Raw genomic sequence first — 24,230 nt, 5'->3', positions numbered from 1 at the left:
CGGCGGCGCCGCCCTGACGCTCATGCTCGTCTCGGTCTTCCACAACGGCGTCGCCGTCGCCGCGGTCCTCTTCGCGGCGGTGTCCGTGTTCGGGTGCTGCGGCCTCTGCCACTACGACGTCATCGCGATGGCGCTCCGGTCCGAGTCGGGCGCGGTGTGGACGTGCTGCGGCTGCGCGAGGCGGTCGCACGTCGCGCTGTGCGTCGTCTTCGGCGTCGTCTTCGCGGCGGCGGCGACGGTCTACGCCCGGGGCGGCTCCTACGGCACGCAGTGGAACCTCGTCGTCGTCTACGTCGCGGGCAGGGCAGGACAAGAGAGCGAAATTCCCAACTTCAAAGGCTCATTTCTCGGCCGTTTTCCACTCGTTTCGGCTGATTTTTGGACGAGCGATCATCTCTCGGAACGGTCTTGAAGCGTGAATGCTTTTCCCGGAACGCGCGCGCGCGGAACACTCACGTTGAATCGACGTTGAATCTCTCTTGTCCTGCCCAGGTCGCGGGCTTCCTCGCGGCGGTCTTCCTCGTCGGCGGCGCGGCCGCCGCGGGCTTCGCGGCGGTCGAGGCCCGGCGCGACGGCGCCGCGCGGCCGTCGCTCGAGGGGCGGTCGCTGAGCCACCTGCCGTCGAACAAGACGGTCACCCGCCGCGTCGACCTCTTCTTCGACCGCGTGGGCCTGCGGGTCCGCGCGAGCGGCAAGGTCGTGCTCCGGGACGTGTCCGGGTCGGTGGTATCGGGGTCCGTGACGGCGATCATGGGCCCGTCGGGCGCGGGCAAGACGACGCTCATGTCCGTGCTCGCGGACCGCGCGGGCGGCTACGGCGTGACGACGGGCGACATCGCCGTGCACGTCGGCGGCGAGCGCCACGCGGGCGGCGGGCTAGGCCGCCTGTCGAGCTTGGTGGCCTTTGTGCCCCAGGACGACGTCATGCTCCCGGAGCTCACCGTGCGCCAGACGCTGACGTTCTACGCGGCGATCAAGGCCGACCGCCCCCTGTCGTCGGCGGAGATCGACCAGCGCGTCGCGGACGTGCTGCGCATCGTGCAACTCGCCCGGTCGACGCACGACGTCGTCATCGGCGACGCGGAGCGGCGCGGCATCTCCGGCGGCCAGAAGAAGCGCGTCAACGTCGCCATGGAGATCGTGTCGAACCCGTCGCTGCTCTTCCTCGACGAGCCGACGAGCGGGCTCGACTCGGCGACGTCCGCGCACGTCGTCGGCGCGCTGCTCGAACTGGCGCGCCGCGGCGTCAACGTCGTCGTCGTGCTCCACCAGCCGTCCTTCGCGCTCTTCTCGTCGTTCACGCACATCGTGCTCCTGGGCGTGGGCGGGCGCATGGTCTACCACGGCCCGCCGGCGGCCGCGGAGCCCTACTTCCGGTCGCTCGGCTACGCGCTCCCCGAGTTCTCGAACCCGGCGGACTACTACATGGAGATCCTCAGCGGCCTGGCCAAGCCCGCGGGCGTCACCGAAGGGCCCGCCGCGGAGGTGTTAGCGGGGACGCTCGCGGCCGTGTGGGACGCGTCGGAGCTCGCGGCCGAGGACGTCGCGCTGAAGCCCGAAGGCGTCGAGCTCACGTACGCCGACGACGTGCCCGCGGGCCGGGGCTGGTGGGCCGAGGCCTTCCTCTTCGCGCGGCGCGCGCTGCTCCAGGAGCTCATGAAGCCCGGCGACCTCGCCTTCGACGTGCTGCTGCTCACGGGCACGGGCGCGACGTTCGGGAGCCAGAGCGCGAACGTCGAGGTCGCGTCGCTGCCGACGATGATCGTCTGGGTCGGCATCGGCCTCCAGCTCTTCCTCGCCGTGACGTCGCTCCGCGTCTTCGGCAGCGAGCGCCTCGTGCACTGGCGCGAGACGACGCCGGGCAGTGGCATGGCGCTGTCCGCGTCGGCCTACTTCTTCGGCAAGGACCTCGTGCAGATCCCGCGCCTCGCGATCCTCGTCCTCTCCTTCACGGTGCCCTTCTACACGCTCGCGACGCCGGACCCGACGCTGCCCTTCGTCTTCGCGTGCTTCTACCTCCTCTCCTACGCCGTGAGCGGCTACGCGTACATGGCGTCCGTCGTCGTGGGCCCAAAGGACGCGCAGCTCCTCGTCGTCTGCGTCTCCCTCGTGCTCGTCATGCTCTCGCCGCCGTCGGAGCGCCTCGAGACGACGAACGAGGACTTCTTCACGCGGCTGCTGACGTGGCTGTCGCCGATCCGCTGGGCGGGCGAGACGCTCATCGTCAAGCAGACGCGGCACCTGAGCCACGCGTGGAAGATGCCGCCCTACTTCTACGGCAAGCCCCAGCGCGAGTCGGCGCTGGCCATCGTGCTCGGCTTCACGTTCCACGAGGGCTGGCTCTACGACCTCAGGCTCAAAGAGACGCCGAACAACGACGGCGTCTGCGAGATCGACGGAAAATGGATCAAGAACGAGTGGCTCAACTGGCCCGTCCTCTTCTTCCTCGGCGTCACGAGCCGCTTCGCGGCCGTCGTCCTCCTCAAGCTCTGCTCCCAGCCCCACCTCGGCAAGGCGCCCATGACCGAGCGCCTCCTCGCCTACGGCCGCCGCGTCGCCGCGCGCTTCGGCGGGGGGCCGTCGACGCGCGCGGCCCCCGCGAAGGCCGCGCCGCCCGACGGGCCGCCGGAGACGCCGACGCGCGCCGACCGCGGCGCCGCCGACGTCGAGGCGGACGTCTAAGATCAAACTCGAGCACAAAACAAAACTAAGCCTGAGAAGCGCCCCGGCCCAGCAGCAGCTCCGCGTGGATCCGGAGCCGGAGCCGGAGCCGCCGCGCGCCGTGGTCGTCCGGCGCGTCGTCGTCCGCGGCGCCGCGGACGCGGTGGAGGAGCCACTTCTCGAGGCGGCGGCCCTTGCCCGCGGCGGCGCGCGACGCGGCGAAGCCGGCGCGGGACGTCCCGCGGCGCGGCGGCGGCGGCGGCGGCGGGACGTCGATGCCGTCGTCGTCGCCGTCCGCCGGCGGCGGCGTCGGCGCCTTTGTGAACTCGCGGACGACCGACGTCGCGTAGCTGCCGCGGGGCAGCGAGAAGGCCAGGACGAGGCCGCGCGGCGTCGCCGCGAGGGACAGGCCGGGCGCCGGGAGCCGCGCGGCGCGGCGCGACCCCTCGGCGACGAGCGCGACGGTCTCGCGGGCGACGCCGCACCGCGCGAGCACGCGGTCCTCGAGTGCCGCGGCCGCGGTGCCCGCGTCGGGCGACCGCAGCGCGCGGCCGAGCAGCGGGCCCGTGTAGGAGCAGCGGCCCGCGGCGAAGTCCGCGTCGAGCGCCGCCGCGTCGAACGCGTCGTCCGCCGCCGGCCGCCGGCCGGGCGCGAGATTCCGCCGCGTGCACACGTCCCCCTCGAGGAACGCGGCGAACGTCCCGTCCCGGAGCCGCTCGCCCACGTAGGCGTTGAAGACGGCGGCGTTGAAGGCCGCGACGGCGAAGCTCTCGGCGAAGCCGTTGGCGAGCCGCTTCTTCAGGCGCCGCCGCTCGGGCCCGCGCGCGGCGCCGAGCGCCGCCAGCAGCCGAAACCCCCGCGCGGCCGTCCGGCAGCCGTTGCCGAAGCGCTGCGCGCCAAAGTAGTTGGGCACGCCGAGCGTGTCGAGCGCCTTCGCCGTCCGCGCGCACGTTTCGAGCGCCGCCGCAACGTCTTTCACGTCGGTGACGGTCACCTCGAAGCGGTTGCCCGCGTGCCCGTTGCGCCGGAGCTTCCGCGAGCACCGTTCCGCGCGCAACACCTCGAGCGGCGCCGGCACGAGCGACGCCGCGTCGTCGACGACCCGCTCGAGCGTCGGCGAGTAGCAGGGCACGGAGAACCACTGCGTCGCGCGCGCGACCTTGTCCTTGCGCCCGCAGCACCCGACGTCCCGGAAGTCGTCGAGGCCGAACGCGCGCGCGAGCAAACGCTGGCAGGACTCCGTTGTCAGGTTCTCCCGCCGGAGCAGCAGCCAGTGGTGGTACGCGCCGCGGTGCACGACGCCGTCGGGCTCGCCGTCCAACAGTTCCTCGACGACGAAGTCGCCGCACGCGGCCTTGATGGAGCCGCCGATTCCGGGCGTCTCCGTCGCGTAGGGCAGCTCGTCCGGCGGTTTCATCCACTCCAAACCTCGCGGCACCGCGCCGGTCCAGGCGTCCGCGTCGCCGGCGGCCGGGCCGGCCGCGTACTTGCCGCCGTAGTCAACGACGGTCGCGACGCGCCGGCCGCGGTCGTTCGCGCGCGCGACGGTCGCGCGCGCGAGGAGGTGCGCGCCGCGCTTCAGCGCCTTGGCGAGCGCGGCGCCGGCGCCGGCGACCTCGAGCGCGTCGCCGACCGCGAAGACGCCCGCGGCGTCGGCCTTGACGACGCGGCAGACGCTCACGCAGCGCAGCGGCTCGACGACGCGCTTGCTCGTGACCTGGACGCCGAGGTCGACGACGGTCGTGGCCTCCGCCGGAGCTGCATCGATGGATGCAGCGCTTGAAGCGTTGGGTGCATCATCGCCAGCTGCATCAGCGGAAGCCTCGCGCATTACTCAAGCCATCGCGCTGCAAGGTTAGTGCAACACCGCTGCAAGTTTCACCGACGGTGCACTCCCAGGACGCCGCGCGGGTCCCAGTCCGTCGGCCGCGGCGCGCCCAGCTGACAAATGTCGGCAGTGTTTAGGACAGGGAGCGGAGGCCGCGTCATCATGGGGGTGCTCACACGAGGGGCATCGGCGGTTTGCTCGTTTGCTCTACCTTGCTAGAATGTTTGAAGAGACCCGGCAGCTCCTGCGAGGACGCCTCCTTCTCGTTTCCCGCGGACTTGGAGCGGGCGTAGAAAAAGAAGAATCCGGCGCCGCAGCCGAACAGACAGACGGCGAGCAGCACGACGGCCAGCAGAGCGGTGAAAGCTAGCGCAGCTTCGTCGTCGTCGTCGTCGTCGTCGTCGCGATTCGGGGACGGCGTTGGAGCCACCGTCGGCTCCTTCGTCGCCGGGGTCATCGTCGGAGCCGGCGTCATCAAAGACTCGTACCAGGCGACCGTGTCGTCTTGTTCGGACGCCGACAGCGCGTCGACGTCGCCGTCGCCGTCGACGTCGATCGCGTAGACGCTCCAAACTTCGTCGGCCGAGTCGGTGATCACGCGCTTCGTGAACGACTGGGATCCGTCGTTCTCGTACCACGCGACCGTGTCGTCGTTGAAGGACGCCGAGAGCGCGTCGACGTCGCCGTCGCCGTCGACGTCGATGGCGAAGACGGAGTAGGCGCCGTCCGCCAAGGTCGTGATGACGCGCTTCGTGAAGGACTCGGACCCGTCGTTCTCGTACCACGCGACCGTGTTGTCGCTGACGGCACCATCAAAAAACGACGACGCCGAGAGCGCGTCCACGTCGCCGTCGCCGTCGACGTCGATCGCGAAGACTGAGCAGGCGCGTGTCGCCCAGTACGTGATGACGTGCTTGTGGAAGGACTCGGACCCGTCGTTCTCGTACCACGCGACCGTGTTGTCCGATCGGGACGCCGAAAGGACGTCCACGTTGCCGTCGCCGTCGACGTCGATCGCGAAGACGGAGTAGACGTAGTTCGCCGAGTCGGTGATGATGCGCTGCGTGAAGGACTGGGAGCCGTCGTTCTCGTACCACGCGACCGTGTCGTCGTTGAAGGACGCCGAGAGCGCGTCGACGTCGCCGTCGCCGTCGACGTCGATCGCGAAGGGGGAGAGGGCGCCGTCCGCCGTGTCAGAGATGATGCGCTCCGTGAAGGACTGGGCCCCGTCGTTCTCGTACCACGCGACCGTGTCTTCGTTTTGAAGTGTCGAAAGCGCGTCGACGTCCCCGTCGCCGTCGACGTCGATCGCGAACACGCCCCGGACGCCGTCGACAGCGAGCGTCGAGATGACCCGTTCCGAAAAGGACTGCGACCCGTCGTTCTCGTACCACGCGACCGTGTTGTCGTTCCAGTTCGCGGAAAGCGCGTCCGTGTCGCCGTCGCCGTCGACGTCGATGGCGAAGACCTCGAGGGCGCCGTCCGCGAGCGCCGTGATGACGTGCTCGGTAAAGGCGTTCCCATCGGCGTCGCTAGCCGCCAAGGCCGCGAAGAGCAGGAAACAGCGACCGGGCATGACGGAGGGGCTGGCTAGGAGCAGGAAACAGCGCGGGCACGCTGGAGGGGCTGGCCGTCGGGACGAGGAAGACACGATTGGATGGCGGAGAGCGGCAGCCAAAAGGGCAAGAATGCCCTGCCGCGGGTTGATATCGCCGCCATGGTGCCGCAAGGCAGGCCCGTCGCCGGGCAGCCCCAATTGTGGCTGGGTTGTTTAAGATCCGGGATCGAGCAAAGGGATACGCTTTCGAGAAAATCGATGGTAAAGAGGGCTCCGCCAGTGGTGATGGGCACCTTTGGCAAGCTCTATCTCGGCGCCATGGCCACCGATTTGCAAAATTCTTGTTGCATCTGAAAGCCGGCACCGTCGTCTTGCGCGCAGAGCCAATAACTCAAAAACTTCAAGAGCATCACAAATCCCGCTTTTTATTCAACCCAGCCACAATTATGACGACGCGCCTCGCGCGCGCCGCGCTGCTCCTGGTCCCGGCGGCCCTGACGCGGAGCGCGGAGCCGGCGCGCCCGCGCCACGGCGCCGGGACGCCGGATCCGTCGCTCCAGGCGCGCTGCGAGGCGGCGGACCTGTCGGAGAGTGCCCTGCGCCACTGCGGGCGCATCGCCGCGTCGCGCGACGGCGTCACGCTCGCGGCGCTGAAGCGCGGCGGCTGGCTCTGCCGCGCGTCGCTCGTGCTCCAGTCGACGCACCACAAGATCGGGAGCAGCGACCACCACGACGCCATCGACGGCGCGTGCGGCTTCGACCCCCGAACGTTCGCGCCGCGCGAGCCCGCGGGCTCCAAGTCCTTCGTCACGGTCGCCGTGCACCACAACGGCCTCGGGAACCAGCTCTTCCAGTACGCCATGGGGCGGCTCCTCGCCTGGTCCCTCGGGTCCGACTTCGCGGCGGTCTTGGTCGACGCGCGCGAGGGCCCGATGAACGAGAAGATGCCGCCGCACAGCGCCCAGTCCTGGGACGCGTTCAGGGAGATCTTCGACAAGTCGGCCCTGGGCGCGCGGCGCCACGCCTACGACACCTGCGCGGAGCTGACGCCGACGAAGGGCGAGTACCTCGGGAACGGCACGCTGCTGCTCGCGGAGCGGCCCGCGGACACGCGGCGCGTCCGCCTCGCGAAGCAGCTCGAGGCGCTGTTGCTCAAGACGGCCGACGGCTCCCTGGGCTGCGTCAAGACCATCGGCTACTTCCAGCAGTACGCGTTCTTCGCGGGCGTGTCGACGCTGCTCCGGTCGTGGATGAAGTTCAAGGCCGTGGAGCTCACGGAGGACCCGCGGCCCGACGACGTCGTCGTCCACGTGCGCCTCTGCGACTCGCCGCTCCACTTCTACAAGTACTACTCCTACGAGAACTACTTCGAGCACATCTTCCGCCACCTCGAGCCGGCGCCGGCGCGGATCCGCGTCGTCACGGGCTGCGACGAGCGCAAGCCGGGCGTCGTGCGCGAGCTCGTCGAGCGCCTCGGCGCGGAGCGCGTCTTCACGGCCATCGCCGACGGCACGTCGAAGAAGCCCCACCGGTCCGTCGCCGCGGACTTTTTGTACATGACGCGCGCGAAGCGCCTCGTCGTCACGGAGTCGACCTACTCCTGGTGGGCCGCGTACCTCGGCGCGGCGGACGAGGTCCACGCGCCGGCGTCGGGCGTCGTGCCCGTGCCCTACCAGGAGCCCCACTACGTCTTCCACGACATCAACGACCACAAGTTCTGGGGGACCTACTCCGCCGCGGAGAAGCGCCTCGTCTTCCGCTTCGCGACCGAGAAGGACGTGCCCAAGCGCAACGCGTCGAGGTAAGGCGTACGTTCTGCCGTGGGCGACGCGGGCCCCGGGGCGTACGGGTGCGACGAGGCCTGCTACGGCAACGTTGAGGCAACATCGCCTCACTGTGCATTTGTGTCCGGGGAGAACGATCCGCCCGATGAGGCCGTCCTGGACGGACGCGCTCGACTAGCGCAACAGGCACAAATGAAGCGCTTCAACAAAATGAAGGACAAATATGAAGCTCGCGCGAAGCTGGCGCCGCCGGCGAAGGTCGCGCGCGTCGAGCCGCCGCCGAAGGCAAAACCAAAACCAAAGAGATTGAGCTGGGACCTGCAGCGCAAGTATCAGTTCCTGCCTCGACGCAAGTCCGAGCCGGCGGCAACACCGGCCGCGCCGCCGGCGCCCGCCGGACCGCCCGCGACCGACGTCCGCGGCGTCGTCGTCGCCGTGTCCGCGTGGGCCGGCCCTACGGACCGGCACTTTGCCGAGCTGCGGACGGCGCGCGGCGCGGTCCTCGCGCGCGTCGGCGCGGCGATCGCGGCGGACCTCGTCGTCGGCCGGCGCGTGCGGCTCACGCGCATGCGGGCGGCGGCCGAGCTCGTCGTGGTCGCCGGCGTCGCGCGCGCGGGCGTCAAGGCGACGGACGGCAGCGCCTGCGACGTCGAGGCCGAGGCCGACGCGTCCGGCGACGCGATCCGCGGCGTCGTCAAGGGCGTCTCCACGAGCCTCAAGCTCGTCTCGCTGTCCGACGGCGTCCGCGTCTTCGCGCCGCGCTGGTTCGCCGGCGGCCGCGCGCCGGCGACCTTGGGCCAAAGCGTCGTGATCCGCGACCCCGTGCGCGTCTGCGAGGGCGTCGTCGGTCTATCGGCGCGGTCGCAGCTCGTCGTCGACGGCCGCGTCGTCTTCGGCGCGGGCGGCGCGCGCGCGCGCGTCGCGGCGGCGGGCGCGTTCGCCGCGCTCGTCCTCGACGCGCGGGACGCGCTCGGCGACGATCGCGCCGCCGCGGCCGAGCTCGCGGACGGGCTCTGGGGCCTGCGGGGCGGCCCCGCGCGCCGCGACGACGGCGACGCGGCGGGCGGCTCGTTCTTCTCGCCGCCGGCGCCGGAGCCCGCGCCGCGCGTCCGCGTCGCGACGCCGCGCGCCGCCGCGGCGCGGGCCCTCGCGCTCGCGCGCGCGCGGCGCGGCGACGCGCGGGAGCTCGACGGGTCCGAGCTCTTCCCGCGCGACGCGACCCTCGACGTCCTCGACGACCCGGGCCCCGCGCTCGTCGGCGTCGCTCGCGACGGCTTCGTCGACGGCGTGCCGCTCTGCGTCGCCGACGGGTCGGCCTTCGACGGCCCCGTGGCGCTGGACGCCTTTTCCGTCGTCGCGGGCGACGTCGACGGCGAACCGCGGTGCGCCGTCGTCTGCGACCGCGCGGACCTCGTCGTGTCAACAGGGGCGAGCAGGTCCCCGACGCCCGCGCGACGCGTCGTCGACGGCGCGGCGGCGCCGCCGACCGCGCGGCTGGTGGCGCAGACGCGCGCCTTCGCGGGCGTCGACGCGGCGGGCCGCGTCGCTCGGCTCGGGCCGCGCCGTCCGGCGGCGCCGCGGCCGCGCGCGCCGACGGCGCCGTCGCTCGCGGCCGCCCACGCGGCGGAGCGGCCGGCGCGCGCGCTCTGCGACGTCGTCGCCGTGCGGCGCCTCGCGCGGGACGACGGCGGCTGGGCGCTGGTCGCGCTCGTCTGCGACGGCGAGAGCCTCGCGCGCGTCGAGTGCGCGCCGTCGCCCGACCTCTTCGCGGGCGCGCCGCCGCGCGTCGCCGCCGCCGCGGCCGCCTGCGCGCGCGCGCGGCCGCCGGGCGCGGCCTGGGCCTGGCGGCCGCCGCCGGCCGCGGACGCCTTCTCGCGCGTCGACGACGTCGCCGGCGTCGCGCCGCGCGGCGACGCGCGGCTCCTCGGCGCCGTCGCGCGCGCGCTCGTGGCCTCGGGGCCCGTCGCGCCCGTCGTCCGGGCCGCGGCGGACGACGGCGCCGCCGTGCTCCGGCCCCGCGTCGTCGACGAGACGCGCGTGTCCTTCGCGGCGGAGCGGCGGCCGCCCGCGCTCGCGCTCGTCGGCGCCCTCGAGTGGGCCGACCCGCGCGCCGAGGCCGCGCGCCTCCTGGCTCAGACCGGCGCCTAGTTAGTCCGTCCGCGCCTTCTTCGCGCGGTCCGCTCGCAATAACACGACGCTGCGCTCCGACGGCTCGAAGCGCACCACGAGCTCGGCGTCCGGCTCGTCGGCCCACGCGGCCCGCGTCGCGTCGCCGAGCCACGAGAGCGCGCTGTCCGCGAAGTGGAGCGCGACCCTCGGCTGCCAGTGCTTCGCGCCCAGCGCCGGCAGCTTCAGCGTGTCGAAGCGCTGCCGCTTGGAGCACTCGCCCGCGTCGTCGCGGAAGCCGACGACGACGGCCGGCGTGCCGACGAGGAACGACTGGAGCCAGAACTTGAAGAGCTTGAAGCGCTCGAAGGTGCGCACCTGGCGGGGGGTGGTGAGAAGCTTGTTCGTCTTGAGTTCGACGTAGCCGCCGTCGTCCTCGCAGTCGATCTCGGCCGCGACGCACACTCGGTGGTCGCCGAGCTTGCACGCAAAGACGCCGACGAACTCCTCGTTCGCGTCGACGGGCCGCGTCGCGTCGTCGTCCGTGCACAGGGCCTCGAAGCGGTAGCCGAAGAAGGACCAGAGCCGCTCGTCGTCCGTTTGGGCCGCGTCGTTGCGCCTTCGCCGCTCCGTCTCGCGGACGCTCAGGAGCGCGCGGCCGTCGGCGAGGCGCGACACGCCCATCTCCCAGTCGTCGTCGCTGTAGGGCGTCGCGCAGAGCTTGTTGAGGTTGTTGCGGTAGGTCACGAACGCCGCGCGTTTCGCGTCCGGAAACTTCTCCGCCGCGGCGACGAGCGCCGCCTCGGACGCGGCGAGGTCGTTCCGCTTCGGCACGAAGTCGTTGAAGCCCGCGGACAGCGGGCTCGGCAGGCGCGGCTCGCGGTACGTGCGCAGGGCGCGCCGGTCGTAATGGACGCCGCCGGCGCGGTCGCGGCTGAAGGCGCCGACCTCGACCGGCTGCGCGTAGGGCGTCGACGGCTGGCCCTTCGGCGGGCCGCGCGCGTGAGGACCGACCGGCAGGCGCGAGATGACGGAGGACATGCCGATGACCGAGGAGACGATGCGCATCTATCGGCGCAGCGTCTCGAATTTATGAGCGCAAGATCTTCGCATTTCCGCTCCCCATGCTCCGGCACATTGTCATGCCGGCATGCTGGGGTTCAGCTTCATCGGGAGATGATGTTGAACCCGCAGCCCACGATGGCCGCAAAAAGGAGTAGCCCATCGTGAGACGGCTGCGGCAATGGCGGCCCAGCTCGACGACGACGACGACGGCTGGGCGCCGCGCACGATACCACGAAAGCTCACCAAGGCGCTCTCCGACGCCCTCGCCGTCCTCCCGGAAACCGCGCCGCTCGTGCCGCGCCGCGACGACTACGCCGACGACTTCCTGGGCTTCCGGCGCGCGCACCTGCGGCGGAGCGGCGGGCCCGTCGTCCTGCGGCTCCCGGAGCTCGCCGCCTGGCGCGCGAGCGGCCGCTGGCGGCGGCGCGACTTCCTCGCGGATCCGTACCTCTCGGACGTCGCGGTCCGCCCGAGCCGCGCGCCCTACGTGCCCGACCCCAAACCCGTGGAAACGGCGGAGGGCCTGCCGCCGGCGTGGACGACGCTCGGGGCCTACGTCGCCGACGAGTTCCGCGGCGACGCGGCGACGCTCCGCGCCGCGTGCGAAGCCTTCGCGGAGACGGGCGACGCGAGGCAGGCGTGCGCGGCGGCGCTCCGCGCGCCGCCGCCGCGCGTCGTCTTCCAGCGCCTCACGGCCGCCCTGGCGCCGGGCCTCCTCGCCGACGTCTCGCCGCCGCCGCCCCACTTCGCGGCGCCCACGGGCCACCGGCCGCGCGCGAATCGACCGCCGGTTCGGGACGTCCCGACCAAACTTCGAAACTCTCGGGCACGGTCGAATCGTTTTGGACGAGTCGTTTCCTGTCATCGAGGTCTCGACGGAGAGAGCGTATGTCGCAGATTTGCGTCCCACGCAGGCCACCGGCCGCGCGCGTTCGTGCAGCAGAGGAGCCACGTGGCCGACGCGCCGCCGTTCGCCGTCGACGCGGATCCGGGCGCGCGGCCGCTCCTCCGGGAGGACGACGACTGCACGATGAAGCAGTTCGCCCTCGCGCCGGCGCTGAGCGGCTCGCCGCCGCACATCCACGGCGCCGCGTGGAACTACCTCGCGAGCGGCCGGAAGCGGTGGTTCCTCTGGGAGCCGCGCGACTCGACGGTGGACGCCTTCGCGGCGTCGCTCGGCGGCGAGGAGCCGCTGCCCTTCGGGACGCCCGTGCTCAAGTGGTTCGTCGCCGAGTACCCGCGCCTCGCGGTCCGGCCCTACGAGGTCGTCCAGGAGGCCGGGGACGTCGTCTTCGTCCCCGCGGGCTGGGGCCACGCGGTCCTCAACCTCGAGCCGTCCGTCGCCGTCGCCTTCGAGCTCGGGTTCCCCTCGCTCAACGACGACCCGAACGCGCCGACCCACGGCTACATGGTCGTCGACCTGCCCGCGTAAAAGTGCATCTTTGCCGCAACCTGCGATGATGCACTTTTCTTGCCACGGGCACGGAGGTGGGTTCTCTCTGAAGGCGAGTTCCGACGTCGAGCTCGTCTCTGAAGGTCTGCAGCTGCGTCGAGCGAGCTCGTCTCTGAAGGTCTGCAATCGAGCGGCGAAAGGTATCGACAGCAAACTCATCACGATGCGCGGCGTCGTGGCCCGCGACGGCAAGTGCGTCGTCGTCGACGTCGAGGAGCCGGTGTGCACGCCCGACGACCTCATCATCGAGGTCAAGGCGACGGCCGTGAACCGGCTGGACACGCTGCAGCGCAAGGGCAAGGCCAAGCCGCCGCCCGGCGCGAGCGAGGTGCTGGGCCTCGAGGTCGCCGGCGTCGTCGCGGCCGTCGGCGCGAACGCGGAAGCCTTCGCCGTGGGCGACGAGGTCTGCGCGCTCGTGTCCGGCGGCGCGTTCGCGGAGCGCGTCGCCGTCGACGCGCGCGCGGTGCTGCGGAAGCCGAAGAACCTGAGCTTCCGCGAGGCCGCGGCCGTGCCGGAGACGTGGCTGACGGCGTTCCAGCTGCTCTTCCTCGTCGGCGCGCTGGCGCCGGGCGAGTCCGTGCTCCTGCACGCCGCGGCGTCGGGCGTCGGCTGCGCGGCGACGCAGCTCGCGGCGAAGCACGGCGGCCGCGTCGTCGCGACGGCGTCGAGCGAGGCCAAGTGCGCCGTCGCGACGCGCCTCGGCGCGGTCGGCGCGGTCGCGGCGCCGCGCGTCGGCGGCGCGACGGCCCAGTGGCTCGAGGGCGCGGTCGCGGCGAACGGCGGCAAGGGCTTCGACGTGATCCTCGACTGCGTCGCGTCGACCTACGCGTCGCAGAACGTCGAGGCGCTCGCCGTCGACGGCCGCTGGGTGTTGTATTCCGTGCTCACGGGCCCGAAGCTCGACGACGCGGTCGCGGCGACGTTCCTCGGGAAGCTGCTCGCGAAGCGCGCGTCGCTGCTGGCGACGACGCTCCGCGCGCGGCCCATCGCCTACAAGGCCAAGCTCGTCGCGGCCTTCGACGCGGCGACGCGCTTCCAGGCGGGCTTCGACGGCTACGAGGTCGTCGTCGACCGCGTCTTCACCGGCCTGGACGCCGCGCAGGACGCCCACGACTACATGGAGTCCAACGCGAACGTCGGCAAGATCGTCGTGGATCTGGAGTAGCCCTGCTAGGGAGGTTTTAAGCTAGCCGTGCTAGTAGCATCTCCCGCCGCGGCTTTTCATAATGTGGTCGATGCGGTCAAAGATTTCGTCTGAATCGGGCTCAGGTTCATCAGGATCAGGTTGGGTCATATCATTGTAGTAGAATTCTTTCACATTTTCCAGCGTCGTGATGAGGCGCAAAACTTCAGTTGCGCTCGTGCATGAAATCCCAACCTCGATGAGCGTGTCGCGGCACGGACTCGCGAGAATGATGTCGACGAGCGTGGTTGACCCAAATTCAAAGGTATGATGCGTAACAGTGAGATTCTTCAGCGGGAAAAGCCGACACACGACCTCTAGATCGGCGCCATCGGCATAGCTAACGTCCATTTCCGTGATCGTGGGGCGCGCACGCCAGATCGCCTCGTAGAATTCTGGCGACCCATACTCTCTATCGTCGGAATCGAAAGGCAAGACAGCGAACGTGGGAGGCAGGAGGAGTGAAGTCAGGTTCTGGAAGGATGCGGCGAATGCAAGAACAGTCTGCATAGTGACTTGTGAACAGTAAAGGTTCAGGTACGTCACGCGCGAAGGCAACGAGCTCCGCAGCACGCACTCCGCCAACGCCGGGGTGACGACACACTCATCAAAGTCGCATCCCGTTGCTTCGACGCAGCGCGCTGCAGACTCTTCGATTAGCTTCAGTCCGGCAGGCTGTATAATGTAGCGGTTTGATTGAGTCCCTTCGCCCCGGACACCAAAACGAAGCGTTTCAAGTCTCGGAAAATGCATGGCGTAAGCTTCCGCCTCGCAGAGCCCTCCAGTTGACAGATGCACTCTTGTCAGCAACGGGCATACCAGGCCGACGCTGGCCAGGACGCTTCGCGGGAGGGGACCAGTGTTGATAGATAGCGTGACCATCCGCGGGTTCGCGCCACAAATCTCGAGAAGCATCTTTTCCGGCATGACGACTTGGATATGGAGCTCCTCCAAGCCCGGGGGGGCGATGGTCTCATGAAACGCGCGGGTCGCCTCGAGCAACATCGTCTTTGTATCTTCAGACGCATCCCGGTCGTTGTACAAGTAGATGTGGAGGCTTCGACATCCGCCGCCGAAGACGCGCCCGAGCGCCGCGGCTTTCTCCACCGACATTCCTGACTTGTCCGGCATAAACTCGCTTAATGTGCACGTTCGGCATTTGCATTGGCTTCTCACAGCGAGCTGCACGGCGCTCCGCCCGGTGCGAGACAGAGCCCGAACGACAAGAAGCTCTTTTCGAAAGAGCCAGCCGGAGACGATCGACAGCGCATCTTCTGATAGACTGTCCATCAGGGCGACACGAAGCGCCAGAGACACGAAGGAAACGCGGGGGTCGTCACGAAGTGGTGCAAGGCCAGCCGCGTGCTTGGTGCTAGACTGGTGCTAGACGACCTACTCAAGTAGTGGCAGAATTGACGATCGCCGAGCGAGGACTCGAGTGGGCCCGAGGCGTTCGACGCCTCGTTCGGCACCTCGCACGCCTCCTCGCGTCTACTCCTCGCGGTCCTCGCCCCCAGTCGACTCACGATAACATCCAATCCATTAGCTCTGCTCCCCGCTGTACGTGGGGTCGTAGACGTCGGGCCAGCGGAAGACCGTCGCGGCCTGGGCGTACTTGGACCCCTCGACGATCGCGAAGTTCTTCTTCCGCTGCTCGAGGGGCGGCAGTTCGTGCCCGTGGGCGCGCCGGACGCGAGGAGCGTGCCGTCGTCGCCCACGAGCACGAAGCGCCGGTACGAGTCCGTCGCGCCCGGGCACCAGACGAGCTTGAACGCGATGCGCGCCCGGAACTGCACGTGCGCGACGTCGCGCGGCGGCTCCGAGCCGCAGCCGAGCATGCACGTCGCCCAGGACCCGCCGGCCCCCAACTCCGCGAGGCTCGCGCCGCGGATCGCCTCGCCCAGCGCGTTCGACGTCGAGATGCCCTTGACGGCGCCGTCGGCGTTCGATTCGTCGAAGACGGCGGGGAGCATGCAGACGAGGTCGCAGTGGTTGTAGTCGCTGAACGCGCCGCGCGTGCGCGGCTCGTCCTTGAGGCCGCCGGCCCAGAGCATGTTGCGCCGCGTCTCGGGCCAGGGCTCCGCGAACCCGCGGATGCCCAAAGTTTTGATGCGGTCGAAGACGGCCTGCCGCCGCTCCTCGGCCGTGCCCGCGTACGCGGGCTCGTCGCCGAGCGCGGGCAGCGCCCGCGTCGTCGCGACGGCGGCGCCGGACGTGAAGACGGCGCGGCGCCGCGGCGACGCGAGCTCGAGCGCCGACGCGACGCCGAGCGCGCAGCAGACGCGCAGCAGCGGCGCCATCGCTTCCGTCGCAGCTGTGAGAGTTTGGCACACGCAGCTGCGAACGCGTTCGACCAAATCAGACGACAGACGCGCGGAGACCGCACCGTCAGCAGCGCTCACCTCGATGCGTCGAGCTTCACCATCGCTGCTCCACGACGGCAAGTTGCCGCACATCAACAACAAAAAACAAAACCCGCGTTACACCTTCTTGTGGCCCTTGCAGGCCTTCTTCTTGACGTGCTTCTTGACCTTGGACTTGCGGCTCTCGCGGCGCGCCTCCTTCTGCGCCTTCGCCGCGGCCTTCTTGCGCTCCTTCGCGCGCGCGCGGTCCTCCGCGCCGTCCGGCAGCCGCCCCCGCGCGTCCGCCTCGTCGTCGTCGTCCTCCTCCTCCTCCTCCTCCTCCTCCTCGTCGCCCGTGGACGCGTCGTCGTCGTCCGCCGGGTCCTCCGCCTTGAGCAGCCCGTCCAAAGCCGCGTCGTAGCACGCCTCGTTTGCCCCTTCGTCGCGCTCGCGCTGCGCGCGCTCCGTGTTGAAGCCGAGCTCGTTGAGCGACCGGGGCAGGAAGGCGTTCATGAAGACCGCGTCGTCCTGCGCGTCGCCGCACCGCGCGGCCTCCATGCGCGCCTGGAGGTCCGCGTCGACGTCCGCGTCCGTCGCGAAGGCCGCGCCGTCGCCCGTCACGAAGTCGAAGAGCTCGCGCAGCGACAGGGGCTCGATGGGGTGCGGCACGGTCTTGCCGAAGAAGTCGTTGACGTTCGCGCAGTCCTTGCGGAGGAACTCCGACGCGCGCGGGTGGTCGTGCTCGACGGACTGCGACACGTCGATGACGACGACCTCCTTGTCGTGCCAGAGCAGGTTGTACTCGCTCAGGTCGCCGTGGACGAGCCGGCAGCGCTTGTACATGACGCGCATCGCGCGGCACGTCTGCCAGTAGGCCTCGCGGACGCGCCGCTCGTTGAGCGTCGCGTCGCGGAGCCGCGGCGCGGGCCAGCCGTCGTGTCCAATAAATTCCATGACGAGCACGTTGCCCTTGAGGAGCACGGGCCTCGGCGCGCGCACGCCGCAGGCCACGAGGCGCTTGTAGTTGCGCAGCTCCTTCTCCGCCCACAATTGCACCATCTTCCGCGGGTTCTTGCCCTTGGAGTAGCCGTTGCGGAAGCGGTGCTCGCCGTCGACGTAGCGCTGGCGGTCCTTGAAGACGAGGATGGACGTCTTGTAGATCTTCACCGCGAGGTCCGCGACGGCCGCGGCGCCCGCGGCATCGCCCGCGGCTTCCGCGAGCGCGGCGGCCTGGGGGCCGCCGCGCGCGTAGTAGACGTTCGCCTCCTTGCCCGTCGACAGGCAGCCGTCGATGCACTCGAAGACGCCGCGCGACAGGAGCTTGAAGAGGATGAGGCGCGTGCGCGGGTCCATGACCTGCTCGGACGTCGCGCGGTCGTCGCGGCCCTGGTAATTCGCGACCTTGATCGCGGCCTTCTGGGCTTTGACGACGCCGTTCTGGGTCTTGTGGTTCATGGCCACGCCGCCCGTCGACGAGTACTCGCCGCAGAGGCTCGACTCGAGCACGTCGTACTCGTTCTCGTCGCCGCTGTCGGCCTCGACCTCGGCCAGCGGGCGCCAGGCCGCGACCTCCGCCTCGTCGACGACGGGCGTCGCGACCGACGGCTCCGGGTCCAGGGGCGCGGGCGGCGGCGCGGCGGACGCCTGCGCATCCGTTTCGGCGCGCGCCGGCGGCGCGGGAGGCGTCGAGAGCTCCACCACGGCGCTCATCGCCCGGCGCTTCGGCTTCGGCCTCGAGATGAAGCGATGGTGAAGCGGCGTTGACTTTGCCACAGCCATCGGCGCCGTCCGTCGGCCCTCAAGCGCGACCACCAGCGCGACCACCAGCCATCGGCGTCGTCCGTCGTTGATGGCGCCGTCGGCCCTCGCCCTGGACATCGACGGCACCATCACGACGGCCGACCAGCGCGTCGTCAACGACCTCGTCGCCGCGGCGAGGGCGAGCGGCGCCCACGTCGCCATCAACACGGCCCGGCCGCCGCGCTACTGCGACGAGCCGTCGCAGACGCTCCACATCGCCGCCAAGGCGGACCACCACTGCTACGACGGCGCGTCGTGGATGCTGCGCAACTTCTTCGTCGACGTGCCCGCGTCCAAGGTCCACAACATGGGCGCGATCATGCGCGACGGCGGCGTCGCGCGGCGCGAGTGCTGCGTCCTCGTCGACGACCGGCCGGAGAACATCGTCGCCGCCGCGGAGGCGGGCTACGGCGCCGTCGCCGTGGAGGCGCGCGCGGGGATCACGCCGCGGCACGCGCGCGACATCCTCGCGACGCTCCGGCGCTGCGCCGTCGACGCGGCGCGCGACTCGCCGGCGGCGTTTGGGCCCCAGCGACCCGCGTAATTTTCGGGCATCTCTCGTCCGGCGGTAGGCCGCCTTCGACCTTCAGACTTTCAAGTTCATACCAGTAGAAACATACCAGCGCCGCCACCTTAGAGGAGGACGCCGTCCGCGGTCGACGGCCCGCGGTGGCCGCGGAAGGAGGAGACGTAGTTGTACTTGCGGTTCGCGTAGCGGTCGCCCTGGTTGATGTCGCGGCCGCGGTCGCGGTCCGCGCGGCGCCTCGGCCGGAGCTTCATGGGCCGGAGGCGCGTGGGCCCCCAGCGGTTGTTGAGGTCCTTGCCGAGGTCGCCGCGGATGATGCCGTCCGTGCGGCTCCGGAGCATGCGCGTGTAGGACATGTGGGGCGCGGCGCGCGGCGCCGCGGGCCGCGGGAGCGGCGGCAGGGCGGCGTCGAGCAGGTCCGCGGACACGAGCTTGAGGGTGGCGTTGTTGTGCTCCGTGTGGCTCGAGAGCTTGTCCTCGAGGGGCAGCGGCGCGGACGTCGGCGCGAGCAAAACCGCGCGGCTCCGCTCGACGGCGTCGAGGCCCAGGAGGTCGTGGAGCCGCGCCTGCGCCGACGCCACGGTCTCGTCGGCCGTGTAGCGGATCGTCACGAGGCGCCCCGTCGGCAGCGCGCAGTTCGCCGTCAGCAGCCGCCGCCGCCGGAGCACGAACGTCATCGCGCGCATCTCCTCGAAGGACAGGTCCGTGCCGTCGCTCGACTTGAGCAGGCGCTTCGCGCAGGCGAAGACGTCGGGCCCGTCGTCGACGGGCTTCGGCGGCGGCGGCGCGGGCGGCGGCGCGGGCGCGGGCGCGGGCCGGTCGTCGTCGTCCGGGCCGCGGAAGCCGTCGCCGACGCCCCGGAGCTCGCTCCGCTCCCAGGACTCCTTGCCCTCCTCGTCGTCCATGCGCGCCTGCAGGGCGAGCGCCGCGGCCTTGCGCTCGGCGACGGTGGACCGGCGCCGCGCGCCCCTGTCGGGCGTCGCCTCGGCGGGCGCGGGCGCGGCGGCCCGCGCGGCCGCGGGCGCGGGCGGCGGCCGCGGGCGGCGGCGGCGCCCGCGGGAAGAGCGCGTCGCCGCAGGACGGGGACGACAGGTCCGCGACCTCCTCGTAGAGCGCGCAGAGCGCGTGGAGCACCCAGTGGAGCTCGACGCACAATCCTCCTCGCCGCGCGCCGAGGCGGAGCAGGTGGGGCGGCAGGTGCTCGTCGGGCTCGCGGACGCCCGTCCAGCCGCTCCCCGCGGACGCCCGGCTCTCCGTGCGCGGCGCGGACCCGCGCGACGGCGTCCGCGGGTCCCGGAAGCCCGGCGACGGCGTCCGCGCCGCGCGGCTCGGCGACGGCGTCCGCCCGCGGCTCGGCGCGCGGCCCCGCGGGTCCTCCGGCGGCGGCGCCGCGCGGTCCTCCGGCGGCGCCGCGGGCTTCGCCGGCGACGCGGACCCCTCGGACGGCGCGCGCGAGCCGCCCGCGGCGGAGCCGCCCGAGGCGGAGCCGCCGGACGCGACGGAGCCGCCGACGGAGCCGCCGTCGTCGCCCGCGTAGCTCGACTGGGAGCTCTGGAGCTCCACGGACGTCGCCGGCGTCGTCGCCGTCGACGCCTCGTCCGGAAGCTCCGCGGCCTCGGGCTCCGGCTCCGGCTCCGGCTCCGGCGCGAAGAGCGCCGCGTCCAGCGCGTCGGGCCCGTCGACGACCCGCACCTCCGTCAGGAGCGCGAGCAACGCCCCGGGGGCGCACAGCCCGTGGACGACGAGGGCGCGGCAGGCGTCGAGGAGCGCGCCGCACTGCGCGCCGAGCGCCGCGACGCGGGGAGGCGCGTCCGCGTCCGCGTTCGCTTCCCGCGGAAGCCAGCAGACGACCGTGCCGCCGCCGACGGGGATGAGCACGCGCCCGACGGCCGGCGAGAGTTGCAGCAGCGGCTCGACGCCGCCGCCGAGCTCCGTGAGCACGACCGTCAGCGCGTCGAAGCAGCTCAGCGAGTTCCGCGACTTCAGAACGCGCGAAAACAGCAACAGCCGCTCCGCGACGACGTCCGCCTTCTTTTCCTCTTTGACGAGGGGCTGGCCCGGCGACGGCGGCCGCTTCGCGTCGACGGGCGGCGGCGGCGCGGGCGGCGGCACGGCGTCGAGCGCCGCCGCGAAGCGCCGCAGCTTGCCGTCGACGACGTGGTCGCTTCGATACGTCGCCTTGAACTGCCTCTTGACGAACGCCGCGAGGTCCGGCAGGCGCGGCGCGAAGGCGTCCGTGATGAGGTGCAGGCGCCCGTCGAAGAGCGCCGTCACGGCGTCGAAGGCCTCGGGCCGCGAGAAGGGCTCGACCTTCTTCCGCTTCGTCCCGTCGCCCGATTTCGGCCGCGGTCGGCGCCCGAGCTTCGGGTCGCGCGCGAGCATGGCGTCGAGCTTGCTCTCGAGGCGGTCCACGGTGTGCTGGCGGTAGATGTTGGGCTTCAGCTGGCTCTTGAGCTTCGCCGTGGCGAGGGACGACGTCGCCACGAGCTCGAGCATGGGGCTCAGGGGGCGCGACCCGGGCGTCCTCGGCCGGCTCGCCGGCGTCATGGGCCGGCTCGGCGATGGCGCCGTGAGCACCGTCGACGACGCGAGGGCGGCGAGCATGTTCGAAACGGGTCTATGCGCCTCTCTCGCGGCGTCGAGCCTGGGGCTGCTCGACCATTGTTAGCGCCGCATCGTGTCGCATCAATTACGGTGCACCATCTGGCAGCTCCAACTCGGTGAAGAGGCAGGCGTGAGCGGCTCGACGCCAGCAGTGCCAGCCGCCACAAAGCGATGCGCGCGCTCGCGCTCGCCGCCGCCGTCTGCGTGTCGCGCGCGCTCGCGCCCGGCCGGCCGGCCGCGCGGCGGCGGTCCGCGCGGCGGCGCAGCTCGGCGGAGTTTCGGGAGGAGCCGGCGCAGCCGGAATGGGAGGCCATGTACGCCGGGTCGTCGTCGCCGGAGCCCTGGTCCGCCGGCGCCGCCGGCGCCGACGCGAACGACGACGACGCGAAACTCTGGGGCGTGACGGCCGTGTCCGCGTCCGCCGCCGTCGCCGCGCGCGAGGGCTGGGAGCCGTGCCGCGCGGCGCTCGAGGCCAGAGGCCTCGCCGTCGACGTCGGCGCGGCGCCGCCCGACGGCGGCGGCGCGTGGTGCCGCGTCGGCGACGCGTTTCGCGAGGACGTGCTCGCCGCGCGCGCCGCGGGCATGCGGAGCGTCTTCTTCCTCGACGGCGACGACGGCGACGACGTCGTCGACGTCGGCGAGGAGCGGCGGCCGCCGACGGAGGGGTCGACGTCGACGTTCACGGCCATGGGCTCGAAGACCTACTGCCGGGACGCCGTCGTCGCGGACTTCGCGGACGCCGTCGTCCGCGACTTTTCGGAGCTCGAGGCGCTCGCGGCGTCGTGGGGCGCCGCGGCGCCCGCGCCGGCGGCCGAGGACACGGTGGCGTCCGTCGTCGCGGCCGTCGCGGGCGCCAAGTACGTCGAGCTCTTCGAGCGCGAGGAGATCCTCGACCTCGACACGCTCGCGCTCCTCTCCGCGGAGGACCTCCGGGACCTGGGCCTCCCGCTCGGTCCCCGGACGAAGCTCCGCGCGTTCCTCGGGCGTTAAGTTCGGGGTGAAGGCCGGGCGACACGGGCTCAGATGGCCGTGGTGCCCGCCTGCGTGACGGCCTCGTTCCAGGGGTGGGCCTGGCCCTTGGCGACGACGGCGTGGTAGCGGAGCATCGCGTTGGCGGCCTTGGCGCGGATCTCCGGCGCGTCGACGTCGAGGCCCCCGTACTTCTCCTTGATCTCGACGCACTCGTCGAGGGCGTCGGCGTCGCCCTTGCGGATGAGGCGCTTCAGGCTGATCATCTGCTCGTGGTGGCCCTGGCCGTACTTGTCGTCGTCGATCTCGGAGTTGATGACCTTGAGCGCCCAGTCCCCGGCGACCTTGCGCGCGTCGGCCTTGACGACCGACGGCGCCGCGTGGAAGAAGTGGGACGCGTGGAGCCGCGTGTCCTCGCTCTCCTCCTGCCGCGGCTCCTCGAGCTCGATCGCGTCGAAGTCGTTGAGCGACGGGTCGGGCGGCTTCGGGTTGTCCGTCTCGACCTTGCCGCCCGTGTTGGAGAAGTAGCCCGTCGCGTGCTCCAGGCGCACGAGGGCGACGGCCGCCGCGACGACGAGCGCGACCGCGAAGATCGCGAGCACCGCGACCAAATCCGTCGACGCGGAATTCGCGGAGCCGCTCTTCTTCTTCTTCTTCGACAGCGTCGCCACGGGCCGCGGCGTCGGCGACACGGTCGGGCCGGGCGTCGGCGGCGCGCCGCCGCACGTGCCGCAGGACACCGCGCAGGCCGTCTCCGCGGGCTCGCCCTCGTCCGAAACCTCCGCGCAGCGCGACGGGTAGTCCGAGACCCAGCCGCAGTCCTTCCAGGCCTTGCCGGAGATGCGGAAGGACACGGAGTCGACGCAGGCCGCCGTGGGGGCCGCGGACGGCGGCACCACGCAGCCGCCGCAGGTCGTCAAGCAGACGTCGGACGCGAGTTTCCCGTCGTCGTCGTACTTGCCGCAGCGCTTGTCGGCGTTGCCCGCGACCCAGTCGCAGCCGCCCTTGGACGAGACCCAGGCGCCGTCGCCGCAGGGCGTCGGCGCCGCCGTCGGCCGCGGCGTCGGCTTGGGCGTCGTCGTCGCGACGCCCGCCGCCTGGGCAGCAAAAGGGTGCGAAATTCCCAACTTCAAAGGCTCCTATCTCGGTCGTTTTCCGCTCGTTTCGGCTGATTTTTGGACGAGCGATCATCTCTCGGAGCGCTCTCGACGCGTGGATGCTTTTTTTTGGAACGCGCGCGCGCGGAACGCTCATATTGAAGAGAGCTTGAATCACTCTTTTCCTGCTCCGCCGGCCGCGTCCGCGGTGCCGTCGGCCTCGCACGTCGCGTACTCGACGAAGGCGCCCTCGACGCAGCGCGTGATGCCCGACGCCGCGTAGCCGTCGTCGCAGTCCACGTGGCAGCCGTTGCCGCTGTAGAGCGTGTCGCCGGGCTCGCAGAAGTCGGACGCGTACGCGCCGTTGTCCGGATGCGCCGCGACGACGCACGTCGAGTCGTCGGAGAAGAAGTCGGAGGCGTCCTTCTGGTCCAGGCCCGTGATGGCGTAGTAGTCCGTCATGTCGCAGCAGGCGTACATCATGTCGAGGTCCTCCGCGTACGCGTCGGACGTCGTGAACGAGAGCAGCGCGCTCGACCCCTCCTGCTGGCTCAGGTCCGCGCGGAAGCAGAAGAGCGGGCCCGTCGTCGAGATGACGACCTCGTCGCCGTCGTCGCAGCGGTCGTTGCCCATGCCGCAGGTGTAGTCGAAGATCTGCGTGTGGTAGTGGTACGTCGCCCCGAGGTCGACGCCGTACTCGTCGGTCGTCGAGTCGTCGTGCGTGTGGCCGCTGCACTCGTCCAAGAGCGGCGACGCGAAGCCCGGCGCGTCGTCGCCGAGGTAGCGGCCGTAGATGAGGTGGCCGTCAGCGCCGAAGCCGACGATGGGCGGGTGCGACGCCGTGGACGTGTAGTTCGACGTGCCGTAGAGGCACTGGTGGCTGTCGCTGAAGAGGTCGCCGTGGACGTGGGGCTGGCCCGCGCCCTGGCCGACGTGGAGGTTGCAGGGCGACGTCTCGCAGGTCGGCTGGTTCCACTCGCCGCGGTTGTTCTGCGTGACCCAGTTCTGCATGCCGTTGACCGTGATGCCGACGCCCGCGCCGTCGGGCAGGCCGTAGGTGCCGATGCCGAGGCCGTCGTCGTAGAGGTAGGGGATGCCCTCGTTGCCCGCCGTGCCGTCGAAGAGGTCGACGTTGTTCGTCCAGACGCCCTCGTCGAAGTCGACGACGTCGAGCGGGTACTGGAGGCTGTAGTAGCGGTCGACGGTGCGCGTCGGGTCGCCCGTGCAGTAGGTCACGCCGCCGGACACGCCGAG

The 24,230-nt window shown here is 71.3% G+C and overlaps 6 protein-coding genes across 6 annotated transcripts; 3 read left to right on the top strand and 3 right to left on the bottom strand.

The window, feature by feature from the left end:
- Positions 1–639: 639 nt before the first annotated feature.
- ABC25 (hypothetical protein) lies at positions 640–1,446 on the top strand (the record flags this gene model as incomplete). Its single annotated transcript, XM_009039879.1, has 1 exon — positions 640–1,446. A coding segment is annotated over one exon (807 nt), but the record flags the coding sequence as incomplete, so codon positions are not given.
- Positions 1,447–4,661: 3,215 nt separating this feature from the next.
- AURANDRAFT_65199 (hypothetical protein) lies at positions 4,662–6,065 on the bottom strand (the record flags this gene model as incomplete). Its single annotated transcript, XM_009039972.1, has 1 exon — positions 4,662–6,065. One exon carries the CDS (start codon positions 6,063–6,065, stop codon positions 4,662–4,664), a length of 1,404 nt encoding a protein of 467 aa, XP_009038220.1.
- Positions 6,066–6,493: 428 nt separating this feature from the next.
- On the top strand, positions 6,494–9,979 carry AURANDRAFT_65198 (hypothetical protein; the record flags this gene model as incomplete). The annotated part of the gene is made up of 2 exons (XM_009040059.1): positions 6,494–7,848; positions 8,137–9,979. 2 exons carry the CDS (start codon positions 6,494–6,496, stop codon positions 9,977–9,979), a joined length of 3,198 nt encoding a protein of 1,065 aa, XP_009038307.1.
- AURANDRAFT_37889 (hypothetical protein) lies at positions 9,965–11,080 on the bottom strand (the record flags this gene model as incomplete). The annotated part of the gene is made up of 1 exon (XM_009039971.1): positions 9,965–11,080. One exon carries the CDS (start codon positions 11,003–11,005, stop codon positions 9,980–9,982), a length of 1,026 nt encoding a protein of 341 aa, XP_009038219.1.
- A 1,538-nt stretch (positions 11,081–12,618) lies between these two features.
- AURANDRAFT_28417 (hypothetical protein) lies at positions 12,619–13,620 on the top strand (the record flags this gene model as incomplete). The annotated part of the gene is made up of 1 exon (XM_009040060.1): positions 12,619–13,620. One exon carries the CDS (start codon positions 12,619–12,621, stop codon positions 13,618–13,620), a length of 1,002 nt encoding a protein of 333 aa, XP_009038308.1.
- A 3,032-nt stretch (positions 13,621–16,652) lies between these two features.
- AURANDRAFT_28540 (hypothetical protein) lies at positions 16,653–17,435 on the bottom strand (the record flags this gene model as incomplete). The annotated part of the gene is made up of 1 exon (XM_009039970.1): positions 16,653–17,435. A coding segment is annotated over one exon (783 nt), but the record flags the coding sequence as incomplete, so codon positions are not given.
- Positions 17,436–24,230: the final 6,795 nt, after the last annotated feature.

The sequence above is a fragment of the Aureococcus anophagefferens genome, assembly GCF_000186865.1.
Source record: "Aureococcus anophagefferens unplaced genomic scaffold AURANscaffold_13, whole genome shotgun sequence".
NCBI lineage: Eukaryota > Pelagophyceae > Pelagomonadales > Pelagomonadaceae > Aureococcus > Aureococcus anophagefferens.
Note: the sequence above shows the minus strand (reverse complement) of the source record. Positions and strands in the feature narration are given on the sequence as shown.